This window comes from Physeter macrocephalus, chromosome 6 (assembly GCF_002837175.3).
Source record: "Physeter macrocephalus isolate SW-GA chromosome 6, ASM283717v5, whole genome shotgun sequence".
Taxonomy (NCBI): Eukaryota; Metazoa; Chordata; class Mammalia; order Artiodactyla; family Physeteridae; genus Physeter; species Physeter macrocephalus.
Window position 1 is genome coordinate 71,082,695 of NC_041219.1, and position 23,625 is coordinate 71,106,319.

At 38.1% G+C, this 23,625-nt stretch overlaps 2 protein-coding genes across 3 annotated transcripts in view; one reads left to right on the forward strand and one right to left on the reverse strand.

Moving 5' to 3' along the window:
• SOX5 (SRY-box transcription factor 5) overlaps positions 1-23,625 on the reverse strand; it is a 1,009,763-nt gene that overhangs the window by 199,633 nt on the left and 786,505 nt on the right. For both annotated transcript variants that reach the window (XM_055085506.1, XM_055085507.1), the window contains 2 exons: positions 16,595-16,767; positions 11,370-11,438 (listed from right to left, as the gene is read on the reverse strand). In XM_055085506.1, coding sequence (XP_054941481.1) covers positions 11,370-11,438; positions 16,595-16,767 — 242 coding nt within the window. The remainder of the gene's footprint in view (positions 1-11,369; positions 11,439-16,594; positions 16,768-23,625) is intronic.
• Positions 17,899-18,362, forward strand: LOC102994253 (BET1 homolog). The gene has a single exon (XM_055085508.1). It carries the CDS (start codon positions 17,946-17,948, stop codon positions 18,300-18,302), a length of 357 nt encoding a protein of 118 aa, XP_054941483.1. The 5' UTR covers positions 17,899-17,945; the 3' UTR covers positions 18,303-18,362.

Sequence of the window (23,625 nt, forward strand, 5' to 3'; positions counted from 1 at the left end):
CAGGAAAAGAGCTCAGAGGCAGCTGGAGGTGGCAGGAGCTCCTCCGGCTCTCAGAGACGGCCTCCCTGAGGAGGACGGCACGGGAAGAGATGGCTGGCTGAAGTGAGGCTCTGAGGTATGGGATGAGGGGAAGAAAGCATTCCGGGCCACAAGAATGACAAGCACAAATGCTCTGATGCTAGAACATTGTCGGCATATTCTTTGCAACCAGGAAGGATGGGTTTCTAGCGTGGAAGGAATGAGGGAGAAAGTTAGAAGTTGGTGCAATCAAGTATAGCCCAACAGACTAAGGTAAGAAGAGTGAATTCATTTTAAATGACATGATTTTGAGCATGGTTACAGCACAATTAAATTTAAAAGATTACTCTAGCAGCTACGTGAAAAACCTAGTTAGCAGGTCAACAGAGGAAGTAGGATGACCCATTTGGTTAGGGAGCCTACAACAGCAGGCTAGGTGAGAAGTGATGGTGACATAGACTAGAGTGATCATGGGAGAAGTTGCTCAATTCATAGACTTTGAGGATAAAAGCCAATTCCGATGGATTAGTTTTGAGACATAAGAGAGTGAGAGGATACAAAGACAGCTCCTAGGTCTTTGGCAACAGTAACTAGGCAAGTGGTATCATATTCACAGATGGATAAATCAGGAAAGAATGAGTTTGGGGGAGATGATTAAAGGTTCTGTTCGGGAAATGTGAAATTTGAGGTGCATATTAGTTATCCATTTAAACTGAGTAGACAGCTGGGTATTAGACTCTGAGGTCCAGGTGAGAGACAGAGGCTCTCAAGATAAATTTTGGAGTATTATCCATAGGATGGTATACAAAGACTTTAGATGGGATCATTTAGGAAATAAGTGGAGATAAAGAAGTCAGAGAATGGAAAATAAACGCAAGTTAGCTTTTAAGGACAGGAAAGAACCTACCAAATGTGACTGAGAATGGGGAAGAAAAGCAGACTGTGGTCTTTTGGAGGCCAACCAAAGAGTGTTACAAGAAAGTGAGAGTGGTCAACTTTATTGAATGTTGCTGTGAGCTCCAGTATAATGAAGACTGAGAATGAAGCACTTCTAGAATATTCACTGAAAAAGAAACAACTTCAGTGTTCCTTTTGTTTCTCCTTCAAGGGAAAACTGGGGACCATTCTGGTATCATAAAGGTATCTTGTGTTCTATTTATCTCTCCCTTCTCATTTTTTTTAACTGTTAATCTTTCTTTTCTGAAGAAAAGAGCCAAATAAACACGCACACACAGAGTAAAAAGTCAATCAGTTTCTCGTTGCCTGTAAATTACATAAAAATTTACCAACTCTTGAGTAGAAATTAGTACTCTGGCTAGAGAGCTCTTTGAAGGAAATTTGCCACGTGCTAGGGATGTCTGGAATGTATGTCTTGACTCATGATATAATTACTCTTTGTAGAATTCATTCATTTTATGTTAACACTGTTAATTTCACTGGCATCTAATTTTCTACCTATTTGTCAACTCTCTTCAAAGATAGGAGATACGGGGCTTCCCTGGTGGCGCAGTGGTTGCGCGTCCGCCTGCCGATTCAGGGGAACCGGGTTCGCGCCCCGGTCTGGGAGGATCCCACATGCCGCGGAGCGGCTGGGCCCGTGAGCCATGGCCGCTGAGCCTGCGCGTCCGGAGCCTGTGCTCCGCAACGGGAGAGGCCGCAACAGGGGGAGGCCCGCATACCACACACAAAAAAATAAATAAATAAAAAAATAAAAGATAGGAGATAGAAATTATTTCCAAAGATTCTGTGAGCACTCCCTGCTACCACATTTATTTACCACACTAACTGTATAAATTAAGGTGAGATAAAGGAAGTTCATTTTAGGCCAACATATTGACTTTTGACCAATATTCTCCAAACCTGTTATTGATAACTTGCTTTGCTTTGTTTCCCACTATTTGATAATTACATTCCCAGGTTTTATCTAAGCACTGATGGATTTTGCTTTGTTAACTAGTAAGATATGAACGGTAGAGCCTCAGTGAAGAACAGTGTTCAACTTTTTCCACAGGTAATGATGTTTGGTAAAGGTGGCAAAGTCATGGGAAATGCTGCTCTCAGTCTGCTTTCCGGGCCAGTCTCAGTGATTCCATAATGGCCACACTTGATTAAATGAAACCAGGATTCACTTCAAAAATCATACTGCAAAGATTGGAGAAAGAAAAAACACAGAAACGGCACAGAAATTGGATGACAGAAAAAGGAAAACAACATGAAAGACTGAGATTCCACATAGAAAAATGAGGAAAAGGAAATGACCTCCTTCCATGAAATGCATTGTTTATGTCTTCAGTGAGGAGCCCAAGTCTGGATGAATGAATTACAGAACCAGGATTACAACTTCCAAAAACTGTTGTCAATGTCACTTCAACAGAATCATCAACTATAGCTGTTATTTCAACTAGGGTCTCAATAATGATATTAAAAAGTTTAAAATATCAAGGTCATTGTCTAAAATTATATATAAACTCATACTGTTTGACAAATTTAACAAAAAGGGGAAAACGATGGTGAAATTCTCCATATCTATGTCCCTTGTCCCCACTATTTTCCCACCAGAGAAACTAAAAAATATATTCTATGTTATACAGATCTTAGAACTGCATATTTTGGTTTTGGAGCCTCAAGCTTCACCTTCACCTTTCATCATCTTTATGAGGACTCCTTTGTTCCCAGATACTGTTTACTGTTCTGAATATTTTCTCCTATTTAAAAAGAAAGAATTTTTTAAAATGATGTTCTGATTTACATTTCCAAGATAGACTGACCATGTGCATATATCTCAGTTCTTTCTGGAGACATTATTAAAAAATAAAAACAAATAATTTATAAACCTATGTCACATAAGGTAATTACGAATAAAAGGCATGCATAGGCAAGAAATATGACCAAAGTTTTGGAAGATGAAAAGCAACTGTAGAGTGTTAGCTGATGAAAGTGGGTGAAACAGACTAGAGTATACATGCAGGGGGTTAAGTGAAAACAGGGCTTAATTTTTACTCAGAATCACCAGAAAGTCTTAGGACATGAAATACTAGATATGAGAGAGAACAGGAGTTTAAGACCTGGGTTGAAAACAGTAGTATTATTTGAAAGTGGCTCTTGTCCTCTCCCCCAGCTACATCACACCCACTTCAACAGAAACTGAATAGTCTAAGGAAACTTACGATAGCTAGCACATGATCATTGGAATCCCAGAACAAAGACCTTTCTGTACCCATATATAGGATTCATGTTATGTATGGCCAGCTTCCTGTTCTCGCTAAAGCAGTGCCCACCTGTTGATAAGTCTCATTCATAGTCAGAGCTCCCAGTCTACGTGTTCTTATCTCATTCTTAAATCTGGATGGGTAACCAATCATTTTCTAATTCCAGTAGAACTTCAAGCTGAAAGAGTAACATCAAGATAAACAAGGAGATGAAAATGAGAGAAAAGATAATTTAAGGAAGTGAGAATTTAATTTTTTTGGTAACACCCTCAAACTTGTATACCCTGAGATATTCAAGGAGAAATGATCCATTAAACAATAGGATAACCTGAAAAAAGAATTAGAGAAAAGAAGTTGCTCATGGAAATTAAAAAGGTAATTTCTCAAAGATCCAATTAAAAAATTTAGGAGATAAAAGTTTAGACAATCCCCTAAAAATAAGAACCAAGAAACAGAAACAAAAAATATGAACATTAAGAAACACAGTTACTAACCCAGAAAATACAATGTCTGCCTAATAGGAGATCCAGAAAGAACTGAAAAATAAAGGATAAAATGGTCAAGAAAAAAAAGACAAGATAATTTTCCAGAGCAAAAGAACATAACTTTAGAACGAAAGATTCATGGTGTTTACAAAATAATAAATGAAAAATATCAGAATATATGCTGATATTTTTCATTTATTGTGAAATATTGCAGTAAACAGACGATACTAAAAGCCTTCAGAAAGGAAAAATATTGGTCACACCAACAAAAACATCAGATCAACATCATATTTCTCACAGATGCGAGAAGATGATGAATCGATGGATTTGAAATATAAGGGAAATGACTTCCAACTTGCAATTTTATTTGCAGCCAAATTATCAATCAAGTAGAGGGGTAAAATGGAGCATTATTATACATGCATACATTTAGAACTTTTTATCCCAGAAACTTTATATCCTATGCAGACCCCTGCCCCTCCTTTTTTTTCTAGGAAGTTTCTTGATGTGATTCTGGAGCAAAACAAGGAGATAAAGCAAGGAGGACAATATAGGAAATAGTGATTCTCTCGACCCTGGAGAACCATAAAGGGACATCCTAGAATGTCAGCAGGACTAACTAAACCAAATGAAAGCAGGAGAACAGAGGGCTAGGGAGCAGGTATCAAGGAGAGTCGGATTGTGGAGATCTGGTTTATTCTTGAGAATTTACGGAGATAATAAGGCAAACAACGAGGAAGAAAGACTAATGAAAAGGCAGTTGGAAAGCTCAAAGCTACACAGAAATGAAATAAGGAGCACCTTATTCAGACTATGCAGAAAAATATATAGACATATTTTAACATAAAAATCGTTTATTGATTTTCAATTTTTAGGATTAACCAACAGGTAAAGCACAACAGCTATGTGTGTATGTGTATATATACACATACATATATACACACATGTATTATATATATTTAGAGTAAACACACAGATAACAGAATTGGCAGCTGTGTGTGACAGAAGAGAGATGTCATCCTCATCCGACAAGGCAAGTGTTAAGAGACACTATTTATAGCTGATTGAGAAAAGAGGTGTTAAGTTAACTATTGAAAGTTTAAGAATATCTATTGGAAGAACTTAAATGACTTATGTCACTATATTACAGGTGAGGGAGGGGCATAGGGGAGGGTGCTGGGCTGGCAATACCAGAACTAAGTTTCCAGTTTCCAAGTTAATGATATTTAAAGTTGATAAGTCAGAAACGGCACTATAATAATATTTGATATACAGAAGTGTAATAAATACTAGAAGGCTATTAAAAAAAAACCCCAGATTTTAAGGCGGCTCCTTCTGAGTGAAAAGATTGGGCACAGTACAGAGGACTGGGCTCTGGATGGTTGCTTTCATTATGCTCTTGTACTCTTTTAGCCATCAGGTATGTGTTATATCAATACAAATTTAAAAATATATAGGCATATCAATCTATCTGTATCTCTATCTACAAAAGCAGGTTTGTCCAGACAGAGAAATCATATGAATGACTGAAATTCTATCATTAGGTAATCACCAGGAGATGTATTTAAAAAAAAACCAATGCTTAAAGGATTTTAAAGTGGCTCCCTCTGAGTAAAAGGACAGACCTGCAGTTATCATCACTGCTCTTTTAGGAGAGGACACCCATCTTCTCAATAGGCAGTTCTCCTTCCAGAAAGTACAAGGAAGAGAGGAAAGTCATTTCTAAAGCTGTTACTTTGTATCTCCATATTTTCTCCTCTAATAATCTATCTGAAGGTCAAGAACTATATCCTCCCAGGGGTGGTATATTGTATTTCATACAGAAAAACATTAGTCGGAGCTCAAGGAGTTAATGCATTTCCTTCTCAGGTTGAAATGCTACCTTAATTATATGGTGTTTATTCTTGGCATTTCCAGTTTCCTAAAGAGACAAGGTTACTTTGCAATCTCTTTGTGCTCATGTATGTGTGTGGGGTCTTGTTGAGGGGGGTAAAATGCTTCCAACTTACCACACTCAGAGAAAGAAATCATAAATCAGCAGGTCAGTCAGGTACTATTATTTCACCTTTAACGTCATTATGTTTCCAATGCAATATTTCAATGGATTTCCTTCTGCATAATAATTTATCAAGAATTACCAAAACTCTTAATGAGCTCAGAGAACTTTGGCTCCAATAAAATGAAACCTTTATCACAAATTGGTTGATCCCATGACTGCAACATAATCATTCAACTGTATATAAGTCAAGATGTATTTTTACTTCGTAGGAATAAGTTCCCAGGGAAAGAAAACTCATTTTAAAACTTGGGGCCATTAAGCCTTAAATGGCAGAATATTGGTGAAATAAAAATGACCAAGACTCGGGGAACTTGGAATCCAGCCATGGTTCCACAAGTAACAACTTCTGTGACCTTGGGAAAATCTTCTAACCTCACTTGGTTTCACTTTACAAATGTCAAAATGAGAGACAGGTGTAAATAAAGGCTTTCTAAAAATCTGCCATAGTTCTAAAATCATATAAATTTGGAAGAGTGAACTTACACTTTTCAGTGGCTACAGCCATGTAGGTTATTTTTTTTTTCCTAGAAATTCTCCTCTATGGAAATATTCATTAAATTGTCCATCATCAGAAAAACAGAAGGAAGTTTTTCAAATGACTTAGGCAAAATCTTTTAGCATTGTGTGCTCATTACGTGCCAGGGATGACGCCATTTAATCCTCAGACTAACCAGGTGTGACTTAGGTACTATAATTCCCATTTAATAGATGGGAATAATGAAGCTCAGAAGGACTGAGCAATTTTCTCAAGATCACATAGCAGGTAAGGTACAAAGATGCAGAAACAGAACATGAGTATGTCTAAATCCATAGAATCTACTCCCTATCTTTTTGTTTAACCATTTAATACACTTAAGTTTCATACAGTTAAATATAATCCTGTAACACCTAAAGAATCAAGCTCTTTCCTACATAGTATGGAATATACACTGCACAACTAAGAATACAAAGGAACAGAGATTTGTCCTTTGCTCAATCCTTAGCTCCAGACAGAATCAGTGACCCAAAGCTACTATTAGTCCTGCATGTGCTTACCTTATGAATCAGAAACAATAACAGGGGGTTATTAAATACCAATTCTTTGCCCCCAAGAGAACACAATGAACAATAGTTGGAAAAGTTTAACAGAAGAGGGAATGCAACAAATATGTGGCATCTCTTATGACAGTTTAAACACTGAGCTTCCAGTATGGGAATCATGAAATTATGCATTTGAAAAGAAGTACAATATCTTTAAATTTGCCCTTAAAAATATTTAAGTCAGTTTCATGTTAGAGCATGTTGTTGGATTGACACTCTAAGATGCTAAAAAGAACTTTAAATTCCAAGAAGTATTATTGAAAAAGGGTAAGAAATGTAAAACTAGGACATGCTTTCCCCCGGCCCCCCCAAACACACACCCAAAGCTACAGAAACCATGTCCTGTACAAAGCTTCAAGACAAAAAGAGAACTTGAGTCTTCAGGAACATTCAGTTTGTTGCCATAATGGATGTTGAATAGAGGTCACTCATTCATTTACTTTAAAAGGTTTTGGTAACAGTGAATCAGGTCAAGATGAACCACTTGTCTAGGATCATTATTGGAAACATAAACCATCTAACAGTATTAGAAACAGGCTGATTTATTATAAAAAAAGAGATTAGTCAGGAAATAAAACTGCTGAAGATGGGCACTGTAGCACAAGCAATAGAGTAAAAGAAAAAAAAAGATTACCCTCAAAAAATCTAGAAGGATATTTTTCTCTGAAATGTTTATAAATTTCATCTTATGTATTAATGTGCATTAAAAGTTAGCTAGATACAGTAAAAGTGCAAAAATGTTCTTTTTTTTAAGGACAGTAAACAAAAACATCAAAGAAAAATATTGCTGAATAGTAGAAAAGGAAGACTAAACCTTCTTAGTGTTCCTAAAATTAAGGGTCTCATAAAGAAAGAGACAAATTCTTGAGGGAAGATGGGATGTTTCTGATATTATGCATGATTTTATTTGTAGAGTGAACTGATTTATGATCTTGTAAAGAATGACAGAAAATTTTCTTAATTCTTCTTTTAATCCTCATGAGTTGTGTGAATAAACTTGGAGGAAGGCTATAACTCTATAAAGTCTTTATAAAGAAATAATGTAGATTGAGTTTTCAACCCAATTAGAATCATGCAATTTTAGAGCCAAGGTTGCTTTTTAAAGAGATAAGAACAGTTCATAAAGAACTGACCCTAAGTGATTTTAAATAAACTGGCTAATTTGCCAATTCTTATGGCACTTTTCTCTTTCAAAAAATAACTGCAGAGTAAAACTTACCACCGTTCTTTTCATCTGGAGTTGAAAGAAAATAGAATTAACAGGTCAAGAGAAATTTTAAATAACCTGGGTCATTAGAATATGTGAATGTTCATACACACACGTACGAACTTGTTCATACGTTTTTAAACTTGAATGAAATATACTTCGAAAGGAATAAAGATGACTAAATTAACCTCTCCTTTAAAGAGAGGAAAGAATGAGGAAAACGTTAGGGGACATCACCCTCCTGTCATTTAACACAGCTATCAAGTGTGAAAATTCGTTCTGCTCTCTTACCTATCAATCTAATCCATCTCGCAGATCTGCTTAGCCCATCTAACGTATTGCATAACTTTCCCAGTCTCTGAACCAAGTTAATGTCTTGTGTACTTACAGCTGAAAGAAAAATTTTAAATGTAGCCCTAACTGTGGACTAGTAACACGGCAGTCCACTATTATATCAAGAGAGGAACTAGAATGCATTGTTTTCTAAGGTCCAAAGGAACAATGGCACAAAACATCTAAAAACTGCAGTCAGGATGAATAACGTAAGTGGTATGTTTATTTCTACAAGGTCTTAAGGCTCCATATTTAAGAAAGAAAAAAAAGTAGATCAAATTCAAAACATACTACGTATTTTCAGATAGCAAAGAAAATTTAACCTATGGTAAATTCTTAAGTGAGCATTGATTATGTATTGACAAAAATTCATTTCATAATAATATTTGTTATACATTTAATTTGCCTTCCACTATAGCAGATTTGATTTTTAATCTTCTCCCTCCTTGTCCTATGCTGCCAAAGAAAAGGAGGAAGTAGAAAGAAGAAAAGGGAGAGAAAAAATTCTAAAAAGGAAATATGGTTAAAAATTTACGTGGGGAACAAAAAGGATCTCTTCTATGTTTTTAACCTTCTGTTTCTACACATGCCACTACATCAGTGCTTCCCATATCTCTCAATAGACTAATTTAAATATATTGTGATTTTCATAACTATTAAGTGTTTGTTAGACATCTCCAGATTAACAATTTATAAAATATACTTTAGAACTATGTTTTCAGTTAATGAATATACTAGAAGCTGTGAAAATTAATTCCTTTCAGACTGTCACTCTTGCTCGGTATTTATTCTTTGCCTGAAACATTCCCAGGTTTTTTTTCTAAAATAATAGCTTGATGGGTTTTGACTCTGTCGGTATCATTTATCTGTACTAACACTAGAAAAGAGGACAAATACACAGATATAGTACCTCAGCATCTTTTAATGTTTCCCCCAAATTACTGTCAGTGTGACATTATTTCCTTTAGGGACTACTGGATTTTTCTGGTCTACCCTGTGAACTAGTGGAGGCCAGCAGCGTAACATTTTGATCAAATAGAAATTCGAAGCTTTTAAAATTCTCATACTCAGCAAAATTTCAACTAACAGTCAGAAAACTTTGCTTCTGATCCTGGTTCTACCTATAACTAGTCATGTGGTCTTGGGCAAGTTACTAAACTTGGCTCCAGCTCGCTGGTATACAGTTTCTAGAGTCATGTCATTTCTAGAATAGTTTAAGGTACTTCATTTAAAAAATGCTCTGCCTTATAAAGTACAATGCTCCGTGCTCTGGAGCAAGAAATCCTCCAATTTCAACATTTTGTTATTATGACAGAGCTTTAAATCCACATTATGAACGCAGTGGTCATAACTGTGGAATAATTGCAAAACAAGTAAGTACTGAAGGTGTTGCACAATTTATATGGTCAGAAAGCACAGCTGATTGAGCCTTCTACATATTTATAATACGGGTTTACATACATTTTTGCAATTCTATTTAACAAAAGACTATCTCAATCTCATAACGATTATAAACACTTAAAACCATTGGTACCCTCATCAAATCACAGTGAAACCAAGTGACTTGCAAAGGACCACACCACTCATTATGGAATTGTATCTTATTTATAATGAGAAATTGCCATAATGATTCTATTATCTTTGGTTTTCAATAATCAAAAACATTTTAAGTGTAGATAACCTCGTACCATCCACTAAAATTACATTCAAAGGCAGCATGCTTAGGCTAAACATGAAACCCGAAAAACAGTTTTAAACCGTTGAATGAATAACCACACTCCAGATATGGACAGACAGATAATATCACATTAGAAATGTGCTGTTCATAATTAAGGAAGGCATGGAGTCTTGGTTGGAACATTTCACTGATGTTTCTCTGTCTCACTGAAACTGTGCTCGTTAGAATTTCAGGTAGAACAAGAATGAGTAAACCTTGATTGGGCTATATAACCCACAGTAAAGAAATTAAGTGTAGCTGACCCAGTTAGATAAAATGGGATAAACTTTTTTGGCATATAAGTCTAAATATGGTAAACATGCGGATGAAATAATTTTGACATGTTTGCTTCTGTCATTTATATTTACACTTAATAAAATATATTGGATTCTCAAGATACAGCTTCAAGAGAATGACGAATCTCTCCCCAGAGAAGCTGACTGCAAATCTAACAGTTGATTTCCGATGGATGATGTCACGTAAGGTTGGAGTCACCGCTCCATGAACCAGTTTCCTCTTCTTGCTGGTCACAGCAAGTATGTATTGAGTACTTACTGTGTGCCTTGACACTACGCTAAAGCTCTCCATCCATGATTTTATTAAATCCTCCTAAATACGCTACGAAATGAGCGCTTTCAGAGAGGGAATTTTCAGAAAGGGAAACAAATTTTGGCAAGACGCATGCCACAAGCAAGTGGTGGAGACAGCCTATCCCTGGCAGCTTTGCTTCCCATCACTGCAAAATTCCACAGAAGAAAAGTAGGGAGGTTATAGAGCCCTCAGTCTTCATTTCGCCACGCAGTGTGAAGGGTGAAATTCGACCTGGACGCCAAATCGTTACCCTTCCTCTCGTGCACCTTGATCGCACGTGGCTCTCGAGCCTACCGCAAAAAGTTCTCCCTGCCGCCGCCGTCTAACTGAAAACCTTTCTGCTTTGGTTCCCCTGCACCTCCCCCGTTAAGAACATTTCCAGGCACATATTAAACATTAAAGAATAGAGAAGACGAAACATTTCTCCACAATAATTTCCTGTCCGCGTGGGACGAAAACTACCACCGGCTTGCCTCCCCTAAAACACCGCGACACAGTTGGGCCCGTGACAGAGCCACCGTGTGCGAGATTCTCACGGCACGTGGGTGACACGTCATGATTAGGCTGAAGGTCACATTTATTTTGGAGCTCATTTCAGTTAGGTCACGTGGAAATGAGAAACAAAATCTATTTCTTAGTGGGAAGCCCGTATGAAATTATGATTTCTGACCTGGATCTGTTGCTGAAGCAAATTGATTTTGTGTTGTTGCTGCAGAAGCTGCTGCTGTTGTCTTGCAATCTGCGGAGAAATGGCACATGAAAAGTTTAAGAGTATATTACAGTCCCGGGGGGAAATTACCGATGTTCTGCGTCTCAGAGTTTGATTTGACACTGATTAAGCTTATGAAGATAGAGGTGCCTGAGCCCCTACAGGAGCAGCAATTCATCCTGACGTAGGATCAGGCAAGATATTTAGACTTCGGGAACAGTCATGCTCCTTTTGGCAAATGAAGCCTAAGACACAACGAACAGTGGTCCGATCCAGTGTGAAACGCTGGAGTTTCAACAGCCCCTCTTCCTGGCGGTATGTTAAGGAGGTACTACCGCTGACATTTTCAGCCCTTGGAAAAGAAAGAGAATATGTCATAAACAGGAGGGTGTGTGCCAAAGAGTTCAGAGTAGGACAAGGTACTGTAAGATGCTCTATTCCTTACTGAGGTCCTGGTATGCTTTTGGGTCTTGGTAAACGCTCATTTCTGCCTCTCACAAACTGACTGCCGAGTCCTCGGCACATTCAATGCTGGTCTCTACGAACAGGGCTCTTAATAAAGTCACCAGTCGCTTGCAATTTTTTAAATTCTGACGTGTTTTCTAGTCCTCACCGCTTGACTTTTCGTGAGAATTCAATACGCGAGTGCTTTCCCTTGATCCTGAACTTTCTCCCTTGGCTTCTGTGACATCACATTTTCCCCGTTTTGCTCCTGCCTCTGAGTCTGATCCTTCTCAGTCACTGTCCATGGCTCTCTCCCATCGCACAATGTTAAGGCTCATTTTAGACTCTATTCCTTTCCCTCTATACCTACATCCACAAGAATGCCAAGCGATTACAAATTTGTTTCTCTAGCCTGGATCTTTGCTTTAAGCTTTAGGCACATGTATCCAACAACATTCTCAAAGGCACTCCAAATTCAACAGATTGAAAACTAAACTCAGGAATTAGCCCTCAGTGTGGTCATCCTAAGTGTTTTCTAAGCCAGACGAGCACAACTGCTCCCTGTTTTTCGCTCTCATAACGTCCTCTACCCACTTGATACTATACCACATGCTATGATGTTATATTTATTTTTGTTTTTGCTTTAATTAACAGGTTTCTGTCTCCTAGGTAGAAATCCATAAATACGGGGAAGTTAGGGGTGACGTAGATTTTGCTCTCACCATTTGCGCAAAGCCTGACGCAAAAGGAGTACAGAGTGAACACTCGATGAAGAGTGCGTGAGTGAAGAGACAAGAAGAAAATTTTAAACACTTCATGAGATAGGGCCGGAAACCTTCTCACAAGAATGTAACTTCTCACCTCATGAAACTTATAGCTGCCTTATAAATACGCTCTAATTCTTATTCTCAATGCTACGATCACTATCGTTTTCATTAGGAAAGTATATCCCTTAACCTCTGTATCAGAAAGCAAAAAATTCAGGAAAAAATGTATGCAGAGTCCATTACTATGAATGAAAGTAAAGAACCTATATGATGAGGTTGGATCTACATGGCTGCACGATGAATTTTTTATTTCCCCTATGTACACTGGTACAATTATAATTATCTTAATGCTGTTGTTTTATCTTAGGAACACAGCCTAAAGAAATTCCTTTTCTTCTCTTTGAAGAAAAGTCGGAAAGGAAAAGGTAGAAAACGAAATACCACTCTCTTCCTTAAGTCCGGTTCTTTCCTCCCACATATCAATATTTCAGCTGATATTTAAATCCTTTTATAAGTGCCTTAAGATTTTATTAAGAAACTAACCGCCTCATAGCCCTCCACACCTCCTCCCGTTCTAAGTCACTTCTGTCTCTTGCCTGGATTGCTGTGAGTGCGTCCTGTCTGCTTTCTGCCTCTGCCCTTGCTCCCTGCAGCCTACTATACACCAGCACCAAGAGAGATCCTTTTAAAATATAAGTTGTGTTGTGTTATTCCTCTTTGCAAAACCCTCTGTCCCGCTCAGAGTAAAAGCCAGTTTCCATATGGTGCCTGCAAGGCCCTGTGTGAGCTGGCCTCCTGCTACCTCTCTGATGTCATCTCTCTCCCTTCCCTTTGCCACTCCGCTTTCCTGTCTGTTGAACACACCAAGGGCACTCCTATTTCCCGAGGGTACTCCTGCCTCTGGGCCTTTGCACTTGCTTTCCCCTCCATCTGGAACACTCTTTTCCTAGATAACGGCATTGGTCACTCCCTCACCTCCTACAAGTCTCTGCTCAGCTGTTACCCTATCAATGAGGCCTTCTCTGAGCAGTCTTTTTTTTTTGGCTGCGTTTGGTTTTCATTGCTGCGCATGGGCTTTCTCTAGTTGTGGCGAGCGGGGGCTACCCTTTGTTGCAGTGCGTGGGCTTCTCATTGCGGTGGCTTCTCTTGTTGCAGAGCACGGGCTCTAGGCATGCGGGCTTCAGTAGTTGTGGCGCACGGGCTTAGTTGCTCCACGGCTTGCGGGATCTTCCTGGACCAGGGCTCGAACCCGTGTCCCCTGCATTGGCAAGCGGATTCTTAACTACTGCGCCACCAGGGAAGCCCTGAGCAGTCATTTTAAAAGAGCCTATCTCTCTACCTGGCACCCTCATCCCTATTTTTCTGCTTCATTTTCAACATATATTTTACTTATTTATTGTCTATCTCTTCCCAACCAGAATTCAATACGTGAGGTCTGTTTTATTCCTTTACCCCATTAACTAAAACAGAAGCTGGCATCAAATCGGTGCTCAACAGAAAGCTGTTGAAAAGAGGAATGTGGAATGGAGCACAGAGTAGGGACACACTACACTGACTAGGGAGCGGTGAGAGCAGGGTCAGAAAAGGAGTTCTCAAGGTGAGAGAAACCTAACCTGAATCTTAAGGAATAAACACTAAATGTCCTTCAGAAATCTCCCTGTGTCCAGATGAAAAGATCAGTGACTACCAGAGTGGTGATGCTGTGAGCCAGCACTGCATGGCGGAGAGGATGTGGGAGAGTAGAACGGGCTCCAGGAACCCGACCGGTAGCTCTCAGGAGGGATGTTCTCTCAGGCTGCGTAGGCAGAATTGCCTGGCATCTCTCCAATACAGCGGAGAATTTCTGGAAGAACCTAAGGATTTCTGAAGTTCTAAGGAGAATGTCAGAGTAAGTGAAAAATTCTAGAATCCGTTGATGATATCTGAGGATGGGCCAGAGTGTGAAAGAGAAAGTAAGGAACCTTGCTCTCCATTAGTAATTGCTCAGAGTTTTTAGGACAAGCATGCCCTCAGGCCCATCGAAGTATGGATTCTCTACAAAGAAATATCCCCATCTGAGCTCCAGTTTCAGAGGCTCCTAGGATCTTCTGAATTCAGATGTCTGAAGGTATTGAGGGTTATGAACAAGAAACGAGTGGCGTTCTTCTAGATTGTCATGGGCAGTCATTCTGAGCTGTTTCATCGTAGGGGTAGGGCCACCTCCAATAACAGGCTAAATATATACTTAAGGAAGATGGTGGCGCATTTCATTAAAAATTAAAATATCACCTTTCAAGCAGAGATGAACCATCAAGCAGAGAAAAGTAAACAGAAGGAAAGGAGGGCTCCTCAAATGTAATCTGAATGTTTCTCCACCTCTTTCAACTCTGCTAGTTTACACTTTGACAGCTGTCTAGAAGGTTTTGCAGTATTTGTGTAGATACAGAAGCACCCTTGACTAAATAATGGCCCTCCTCCACTTAAGATGGTGAGTGCACTAAACCCAGAACACGGGATGGTAAACTAAGTTAGTCCTAGAAAAGATGGGCCATCTTTAGATGTAAGCTCACCCTATGACACCTTCTGTCTTTCCTTCCCATTACTACCAATCCTCTTTTAAGTAATACTTCTCATGCATTACCCCCATTTCCCCACTAGGCACCATTCTTCTACATGTCAATTCTTATTATCTGATTTCTGCTACTAAAGCTCCAGAGAAGCCACATGCTTAAAGGCTGACAATGAGAATCTAAATGACTACTCTAGTAGCTTCTTGCTTCTGGATGTGTTCATTTTCCTCTCCCTACCAGCTATATGCCAGCATCTCCCAAGGATCTATCTTCCCTTAATTCCTTTCCATTTTCTCATGATATCACCACTACTCTCATTTAAGGCCTATAAACCTGTCATTCCTCTGCATGAAACACCTTGGCCCTAGATATTAATACCACTGCCTCTCATATGTCATTTAGATCTGAGCTTAACTTCCAGATCCAACCACCCAAACTAAGATGGCAATCCAAACTTGTCATATTAATCAATATTTATTAAATTACTCTCATTACATTTTTTCAAATTACTTATCACTATCTGAAGTTATTTTGTTAATTTTTCTTTTCCTTTGTTAATTGTCTCTCTTTCCACTAGAAATTAGGGGCTGTGTCTTTCTGGTTAATTGAGGTAACTTCAGTAGTTAGCACAGTGCTTGGCACACAAGAAGCACTTGATTACTATTTTTTGAATAAATGAATGAAACTGACTTTCTCCAGTGGTTTAAACTACCATCTCTATGTAGATAATCTAGGAAATTAGGCCCTCTCTTCCAAATTGTTAATTGATATTTCTATTCTCTCACATACTTTCAGATGGACAACCTGACAACAGCTCTAATTCAGCATAATAAAACCACCTGCTTTTCCAAATCTGCCCTCCTCTTGACCTTCCCTATTACCCAGGCTCAACACTTTTCCTCTCTCTTTAGCCCACTTAAAAAATTCAACTGACCATAATTCTTCCACTTATTTATCCCTTTTTTCTCTTTCTCCATGGTTATTACCCTATCTGGTTTAGAGTCTCACGCCTTATTTAGATTATCATAATAGCCTCCTAACCAAACTTCTTGCCCCATGATTGGAAATTGACTTCACTTGTTGAATCCTACCTAGCCTTCAAAGTTCACCCCAAACACACTGAATGAAATCTTTCATAACGTCCCTGACTGGAAATGTTCTCTTGACTCTCCATGGTTCTGTTTGGTACTTTGCTCATGAATTTCACCTTGATTATAATCACTTCCAAGTTATGTACCAGTAAAATAGTTAATAAGCTTTTTCAGATGAGTTTTTTGCTCACTTTGGTGTTTTGCCTTTTTTATTTACTTATGCAAGGCCGGGGGGAGAAGCTTTAACTGATCTTTGTTTGCCTCCAAGAGTGACCTATATGTTGCAGGCAAAACAATACCCGAGGAATCTGACTGTGTCTCTAGTTCTTACTCACCTGTTCTTGCTGCTGCTTGGCCAGCTCCATTTGCTGGCGCTGTTTCTCAATCTGAGATGCAGCCAGCTTCTTCTGCTCATCATGGGCAGCCAGCAGCTGCTCTCGCAGACTGGTTAGCTGATTGATCATCCCCATGAGCTGTCTCTCCTTCTCAGCGAGGCTTTCGGGAGTCCCTGAAAACAAGATGGCAATAAAACACGTAAGAAAAGAGAAACAAGAAGAGAGTGGTGTTGCGATGACAATGACTCTGGTGTATAGAGAATTATTACATGTATAAGGCTTGACATACAAACATAAACTTCCCTTCTTCTAGATTATAACTCAACAGTAAAAAGTGATGGCTATTTACTCATTACAAAATATCAGGATGAACAAATATTTTGATTGTTTTTTATTTATGATGAGTAATAATCTGTAGCTGTTTTCCCCCTTTTATTTTACAAGTAAATAAAAAACTGTTGGCTGAGCATTTATTATTCTTAATGTTCTAAGCTGGGGTTTGATGGAAATAAAAAGAGGCTTAAAGCACAGTTCTTGGCCCTACGTAGTTTTTTTTTAATCAAGGAGGCAAGACAAAACATGAAAATTTAATAACCACAATTATTAAGAGATCAAGGGTATTATTATCAGTGATACGATTCTTCTTTTCTTAAAAAGAGAATCTTGAAGAATCAGAATTAAGGAATTCTACATTTAAAAAGGAAAACTCTATTAGTTAATCAAGTTTTAGACTGTTTTCTCATATGCCACTCAGGAGCTTTCTCCAAAAATAGAATATAGCTAGCAGAAAAAATATTCAAGTTTGAGAATATAAATTTATGCTCTCATGAAATAATGAAATGTAGTTGGAACACTAACTGATCACATTATGGCCACCCAAGATTACAGTTAAATCCAAAATTACAGTAGTTAGCACCATATGTTGTATCGTTATTGACATAGTTATTTATTTATTGAATCTCCCAGTAGAGTATAAACTCCATGATAGCAGAATTCTAGCTTTTTTTTGTTTAATACTATGTCCCCAGAGTAATGCCTAGCACATTGTAGGCACCCCATAACCTTTTATTAAATGAATTAAATAAACTTCTTAAGATGAGAGAAAAGTCCTTAATTGAGTGATAATGTATGAATCTATGTAAATAGATAAATAACCCTTATTAGGATTACTTAAGGATGCTTTCAAATACATTTGAAATAACAAGAAAAAATTTTTGGCCTGATGTCGTGGCGCTTTAGGGGAAGAAGTTGGTGTTTCGTTGGGCCCTGGTACTGAGGACGCGGGCCGGGTGACCCCTGGCCTCTTCCTACCCACCCCTCCGCCCGCCTTTTCGCCCGCTCCTCTGGCAGGATGAGGCATGCGGGCCTGGGTGAAGGAGTACCTCCTGGCAACTATGGGAACTATGGCTATGCTAATAGTGGTTATAGGGCCTGTGAAGAAGAAAATGAGAGACTCACGGAAAGTCTGAGAAACAAAGTAACTGCTACAAAATCTCTTTCTATTGAAATAGGCCATGAAGTTAAACATCAAAATAAATTATTAGCTGAAATGGATTCACAGTTTGATGCTACAACTGGACTTCTAGGTAAAACCATGAGAAAACTGAAGATTTTATCCAGAGGGAGCCAACCAAAGCTGCTGTGCTATATGATGCTGTTTTCATTGTTTGTCATTTTTGTCATTTATTGGATTATTAAACTGAGGTGATGCAAGTAACTGTGCGTTTGGAATTTGTTCCAACTTAACAGCTTGGAGTACCACTTCAGTAAAAAATCAGCATCAAAACAGTCCTAAATTTCAAATAATACTATGGTTTTTTTCCATCAAAGATAACTGAATTTTACTTGTTTTATAAATCACATTAGATAATACAGTGCTCTTTGAATACTGTTTCTTAATGATTCATTTTTTTGCCCCTATTTTCAGGGGTATTGAGATGGTCTGAGGTTAGTCTGGCCTTAATAAGTTTTTTTCCTGTTTTTTGCTGTCAGGTTAAATAGCAGTATAATATCCTGTTGTTACCATAAATGTAGGTTTACGTTCCACATAAAGAAACTTAGCGGGAAAATAACAATGCCTGGAGAGCCTTGTGCTGAGCTCTTGAGGTGGTGAGAAAGTTTGTGATGGATGGTAAATGTATTTTCCTGAACTGTCATCGCCCCTGATGATGTGTTCTCCTTTTCTCCTTTATTTGGTTAAAATTGTAGGCTGATTTCTTTTTACCTACAGTTTTCCTAATAATTTTTGATGATATGACTCTTCTTCCGCTTCTGCCCAAGGACCTCATTCTTTAATAAAACTTGTTATTTTGGCATATTTCTAGTAAGGTTCAAAACAAACGTGTACCCGTATAGTTGTCATTTTCTATTAACTTTATATATATATACCATTGACTTGGCTTATAATAGTTTTATGATTTTAGCTACTTAGGCCATTTGGTTATCATTTATGACAGAATAATGTGAAGCTAAAGTAATTGCTAAGCTCTGAATGGAAATAAAATGTTCAAGAAAAAAAAAAAGAAAAGAAAAAATCTTCGGAAGCTTATATTTCCCCAATATTGTTTTATTCTACCAAAATGCAATAGATATACGGCTTGAAGTTACAATCAAAATCACAGTAAATTTTTGGGAGTTTTGATATAACTAAAGGAAAAGTAAAAGGAAGGAAGGGTCACTCAGGAAAGTTAAAGTCCTAGAATTTTGATGCTGAAAGCAAACTAGAGATTATGTTTCTTCCCTCAAAAAAATTACCACACATTTAATTCAAAGCAACAGTCAGTCTTTGCCAGGATGTTTTTTTTCTTTTATTGTTGGTGTTCCTTAGATTATCAGTGTTATAATTTGGACAGGACTCTACTTGGTTTAATTTTTTTTTATGGAAATGTTGTTCCTTTCAACTGGTAATCCACCTGAAGGATCTAAAAGTCATTCGTTATGTTGCCTTTAAAAATTCTGCCTAATGAAAGTGCCTCAAGCAGCCACATAACACAGGGAGATCAGCTCGTGCTTTGTGACCACCTAGAGGGGTGGGATAGGGAGGGTGGGAGGGAGACGCAAGAGGGAGGGGATATGGGGATATGTGTATGCATATAGCTGATTCACTTTGTTATACAGCAGCAACTAACACACCAATGTAAAGCAATTATACTCCAATAAAGATGTAAAAAAATAATAATAAAATAAAATTGGAAAAAAAAAAAAAAAGAAAGTGCCTCTACTAGAGTGTAAGCTCCAGAAGGGCAGAAATCTGTCTACTCCATTTGCTACCATTACATCTCCAGAACATAGCACATGGCAAGACAGATAGCAGTATTTGTTGAATGAACTGAAAATATAATGAATAGAAACAAACTTAAGTTATTCTAAATTCACAACTAAAGCCTTTCTCAATGGCAGTCTTATCCAACTAGAGTAAAAGTCAGACCCCCTCATCAGAAGGTATGAATGGCATTATTCTATTTCATCAAAGGAATATTTAAGTTATCTAACTTACAAACATCTGTGCATTGGTCTTTTTCATTGACAACAAATGTAATCAAACTTTGATAAAATTTAGTTATATATCCTTTACTGCAATATAGATACTCGTAGAAGTTGGAATCTATTAAAATTACATAAGGAATGCTATCATGTATTACATGACAGTATAAATTGATATTCTAGTGTACGCTGCTAATACGATAAATATTCTTACCTTCTTTCAGATTTCTGTAATTTATTGTGAAAAAATAGTTTAATTCTTTTTGCTTCAATATCTTAAAAGGTGGACTTTGGCTTGGATTTTAAAATATATGTACTATGGAAAGCTATCAGGTTTTTTTTTTGGCTGCACCGCTTGACTTGCGGGAGTTCCCCGGCAGTGAAAGCACCAAGTCTTAACCACTGGACTGCCAGGAAATTCCCGTGAAAGCTGTCAGTTTTAAGGGTGACTATCAGAATGAAATGGAACACTTGAAAAGTAGCTATGGTCTTTACCATTGTTACCCCATGGCTGGATATTTTGTTTCTGGGACATTATGAACAAGATGTGTGCATTATCATTTGTACAGTGAAAGCAAGGGTCGTTCTTGCCTTTTTTAAAAAGTATGGTTCTATACAATTTCTTACTACAGACGTCTACCTTTTAATGGAGACTGTAATTTTATAACCTTTTCCCAAGATGATTCCATCCGCTTACTTGGGTATTGTACTTAAAATGTAAAAAACAGTTTTGTGTTGTTTTGTTTTGAATATCACATTCAATTTGCTGCATTTAGAGACTGGAATGTAGCCAATAATAGCCACCTCAAAACATGGCATTTCTTGGTCATCCATTCATCAAATACATACTGGGTTCCAAACTTTGGGCCTACAGTAAGCTAGATAGTCTACAAGAAAAGTTCACCATGGAGGCGGGCTAATGATGGGTGCATCTCAGAGGGACTCTTCATCTAGCTGTGGTGGGTCTGAATACGTTTTCATGTTTTAAAGGATTTTAGAGATCACCCATTCTAACTTTACTAAGACGGACTACCAAGCATCATGTAAAGAGCACAGGCTTTGAAGGAAGACAGAATTAGTCACATCTTGACCCTGTCACACTAAAGTACGTGGTTTTGGATAATTAATCTCTCTCTCTGAGACTCAATTTCTTCCTACATAAAATAGGAATAAAATGACTTTGTTACAACAGTTTTGTAAAAGATCTTAACAAAGTGGCTGTACATAAACAGGCATGTAATCGATGCAACTGTTTTTTTGTTTTGTTTTTTTTTTTTGTGGTATGCGGGCCTCCTTCTGTCGTGGCCTCTCCCGTTGCGGAGCACAGGCTCCGGACGCGCAGGCTCAGCGGCCATGGCTCACGGGCCCAGCCGCTCCGCGGCATGTGGGATCCTCCCGGACCGGGGCGCGAACCCGGTTCCCCTGCATCGGCAGGCGGACGCGCAACCACTGCGCCACCAGGGAAGCCCCAATGCAGCTGTTTTTAAATGAGGGGATGAGGAAATAAACCAAAAGAGGTAACCTCATTTCCACAAGTCTTTCAGAGAATCAGGGCAACAAGACACCAAATCTTTTTAACTACATCATGCTTCCCTAGTAAGAGAAATGTTAATTTAAAAGAGGAAAAGGTTTTAGGTTAATTCTATTATCCAATGATCTGGATAGTGTAAGCTTTGGAGTCCACATCTACAAGAAAAAAACAATGGTTTTTTTTGTGTGTGTGTGGTATGCGGGCCTCCCTCTGTCGCGGCCTCTCCCGTTGCGGAGCACAGGCTCCGGACGCGCAGGCTCAGCGGCCATGGCTCACCAGCCGCTCCGCGGCATGTGGGATCTTCCCGGACCGGGGCGCGAACCCGGTTCCCCTGCATCGGCAGGCGGACGCGCAACCACTGCGCCACCAGGGAAGCCCAAAACAATGGTTTTATAATTATTTTAATTTTAGAATCTTCACAACCCTCGGACAGATGAATACTTGTTAAATGAATGAACGTATTTTTAAATGAGAAAAATGTTGAGGAGAGAATATTTTTATTTTCAAATATAAACCCTAGATTGAATATGCAAGAGTATCTGCTTAAAATATGCATTATTAAGTGCCTGCTGTAAAAGGTATATATAACTTCTTAACTGGTGAACTGGATTATCAATATACAAATCAATGAGAGCCAGTGGCTGACTGTTCTCTTCCCATCAATTGCTGTGTTTATACACTGGCATAAGGACTCTGGCTCTCTAAGACAGAGCAAGTGACTGATTTGCAGAAAACATAAAGTCACTTTCTGCTTTTATAGACACTGCCAAGCTTATTTTAAAAATTTATATTCTGTGCACCAGTAGTCTTTCTTCAGTTCTTATGAAATAGTTTTTACAAAAAGTGAAAACATTACTCATAAGCAACTACAAGGAACTATAAAACAAGCTTAGTAGATTAAAAACATTAAACATTTACTTTATTTAGAAGTAAATGACTATATGTTATGTACCTTCCTTATGGCTGACTCTTATGTTAAACAAATTCCAGATACAACAGTCCCCTCAGAAAATAATCAACATTTCCAACCCCTCTGAAAAAATGTGAAGAAATATATATATATATATAATTTTATGCACAAATGAAATAGTCACAAGGTAATTAGCAAACCATGTGTTTCTTAAATAGTTACTGGACTTATAAAAGAATGGGTTTAAAACAGCTTTCAAAGTTATACAAACCCTTACATATCTAAATGCTGAGATTTTAGTTTCCGTGTTTTAAATTTATAAAAATCCAAGGATACTTCTTACTAGATTATTACCTGGCACCTGATTCCTGTTCCAAGCCTGCTTATTTTCAAATCGTCTAATGTTATTTAAACAGAACCATCTCTTTCAAGCCATATACTAAATCTACATATCTCTTTCATCTCAAAATGTTATGTCACCTAAGAGAGGATCTACTTTAATCCTCGTGTTGAATCTACATAGCACGACTTCAATTCATGGGTTCTGAAAGACCACAGTATTGTGGAATGGATTCCTTCCTTGAATCCATCATTGGCATTCTAGAGCTGTTTGGTGTTTGCCTTTATGTCCCATCTTCTAGAAAGAACAAAATTATAGCTTTCAAAACGAGCCAATTCTTTATTATACCGACTACAGCTGGCATTTTCCTTAATACCAGATATAACGCTTTACTGGCTTAAATTAACGCATTCTGAGCAGGGTGAGAAGGGTCTACCTGGGATACCAATGAGAAAGAAACAAGGCTGTAAAGAATTCTTCAAACATGGCAGGTAGAGAAACTGATCTGGGCTTTTCTGAGTGACCTAGTCCGAAAACCTCTCAAACAATGCCCTGCTTTTATAACCTGAACAAAATAGAACTATTTTAAGAGAATTTTGCATGAAGATATTTTTGTTATAATTTTACAAGTAAATTTAAGTCAGTAAAATACACATTTTGCAATGGCTTTGTTGAAAAACAGACGATCTGTTTAGATTAGTCGAAGCTGCCATGGATCCCCAGATACTGTCCTCAGGTGAGGTGCCAATGCAATGACCTTCAGTGTA

Coding starts and splice junctions, on each gene's coding strand:
- LOC102994253 (XM_055085508.1), top strand. CDS start 17,946: ATGAGGCATGCGGGCCTGGGTGAAGGAGTACCTCCTGGCAACTATGGG.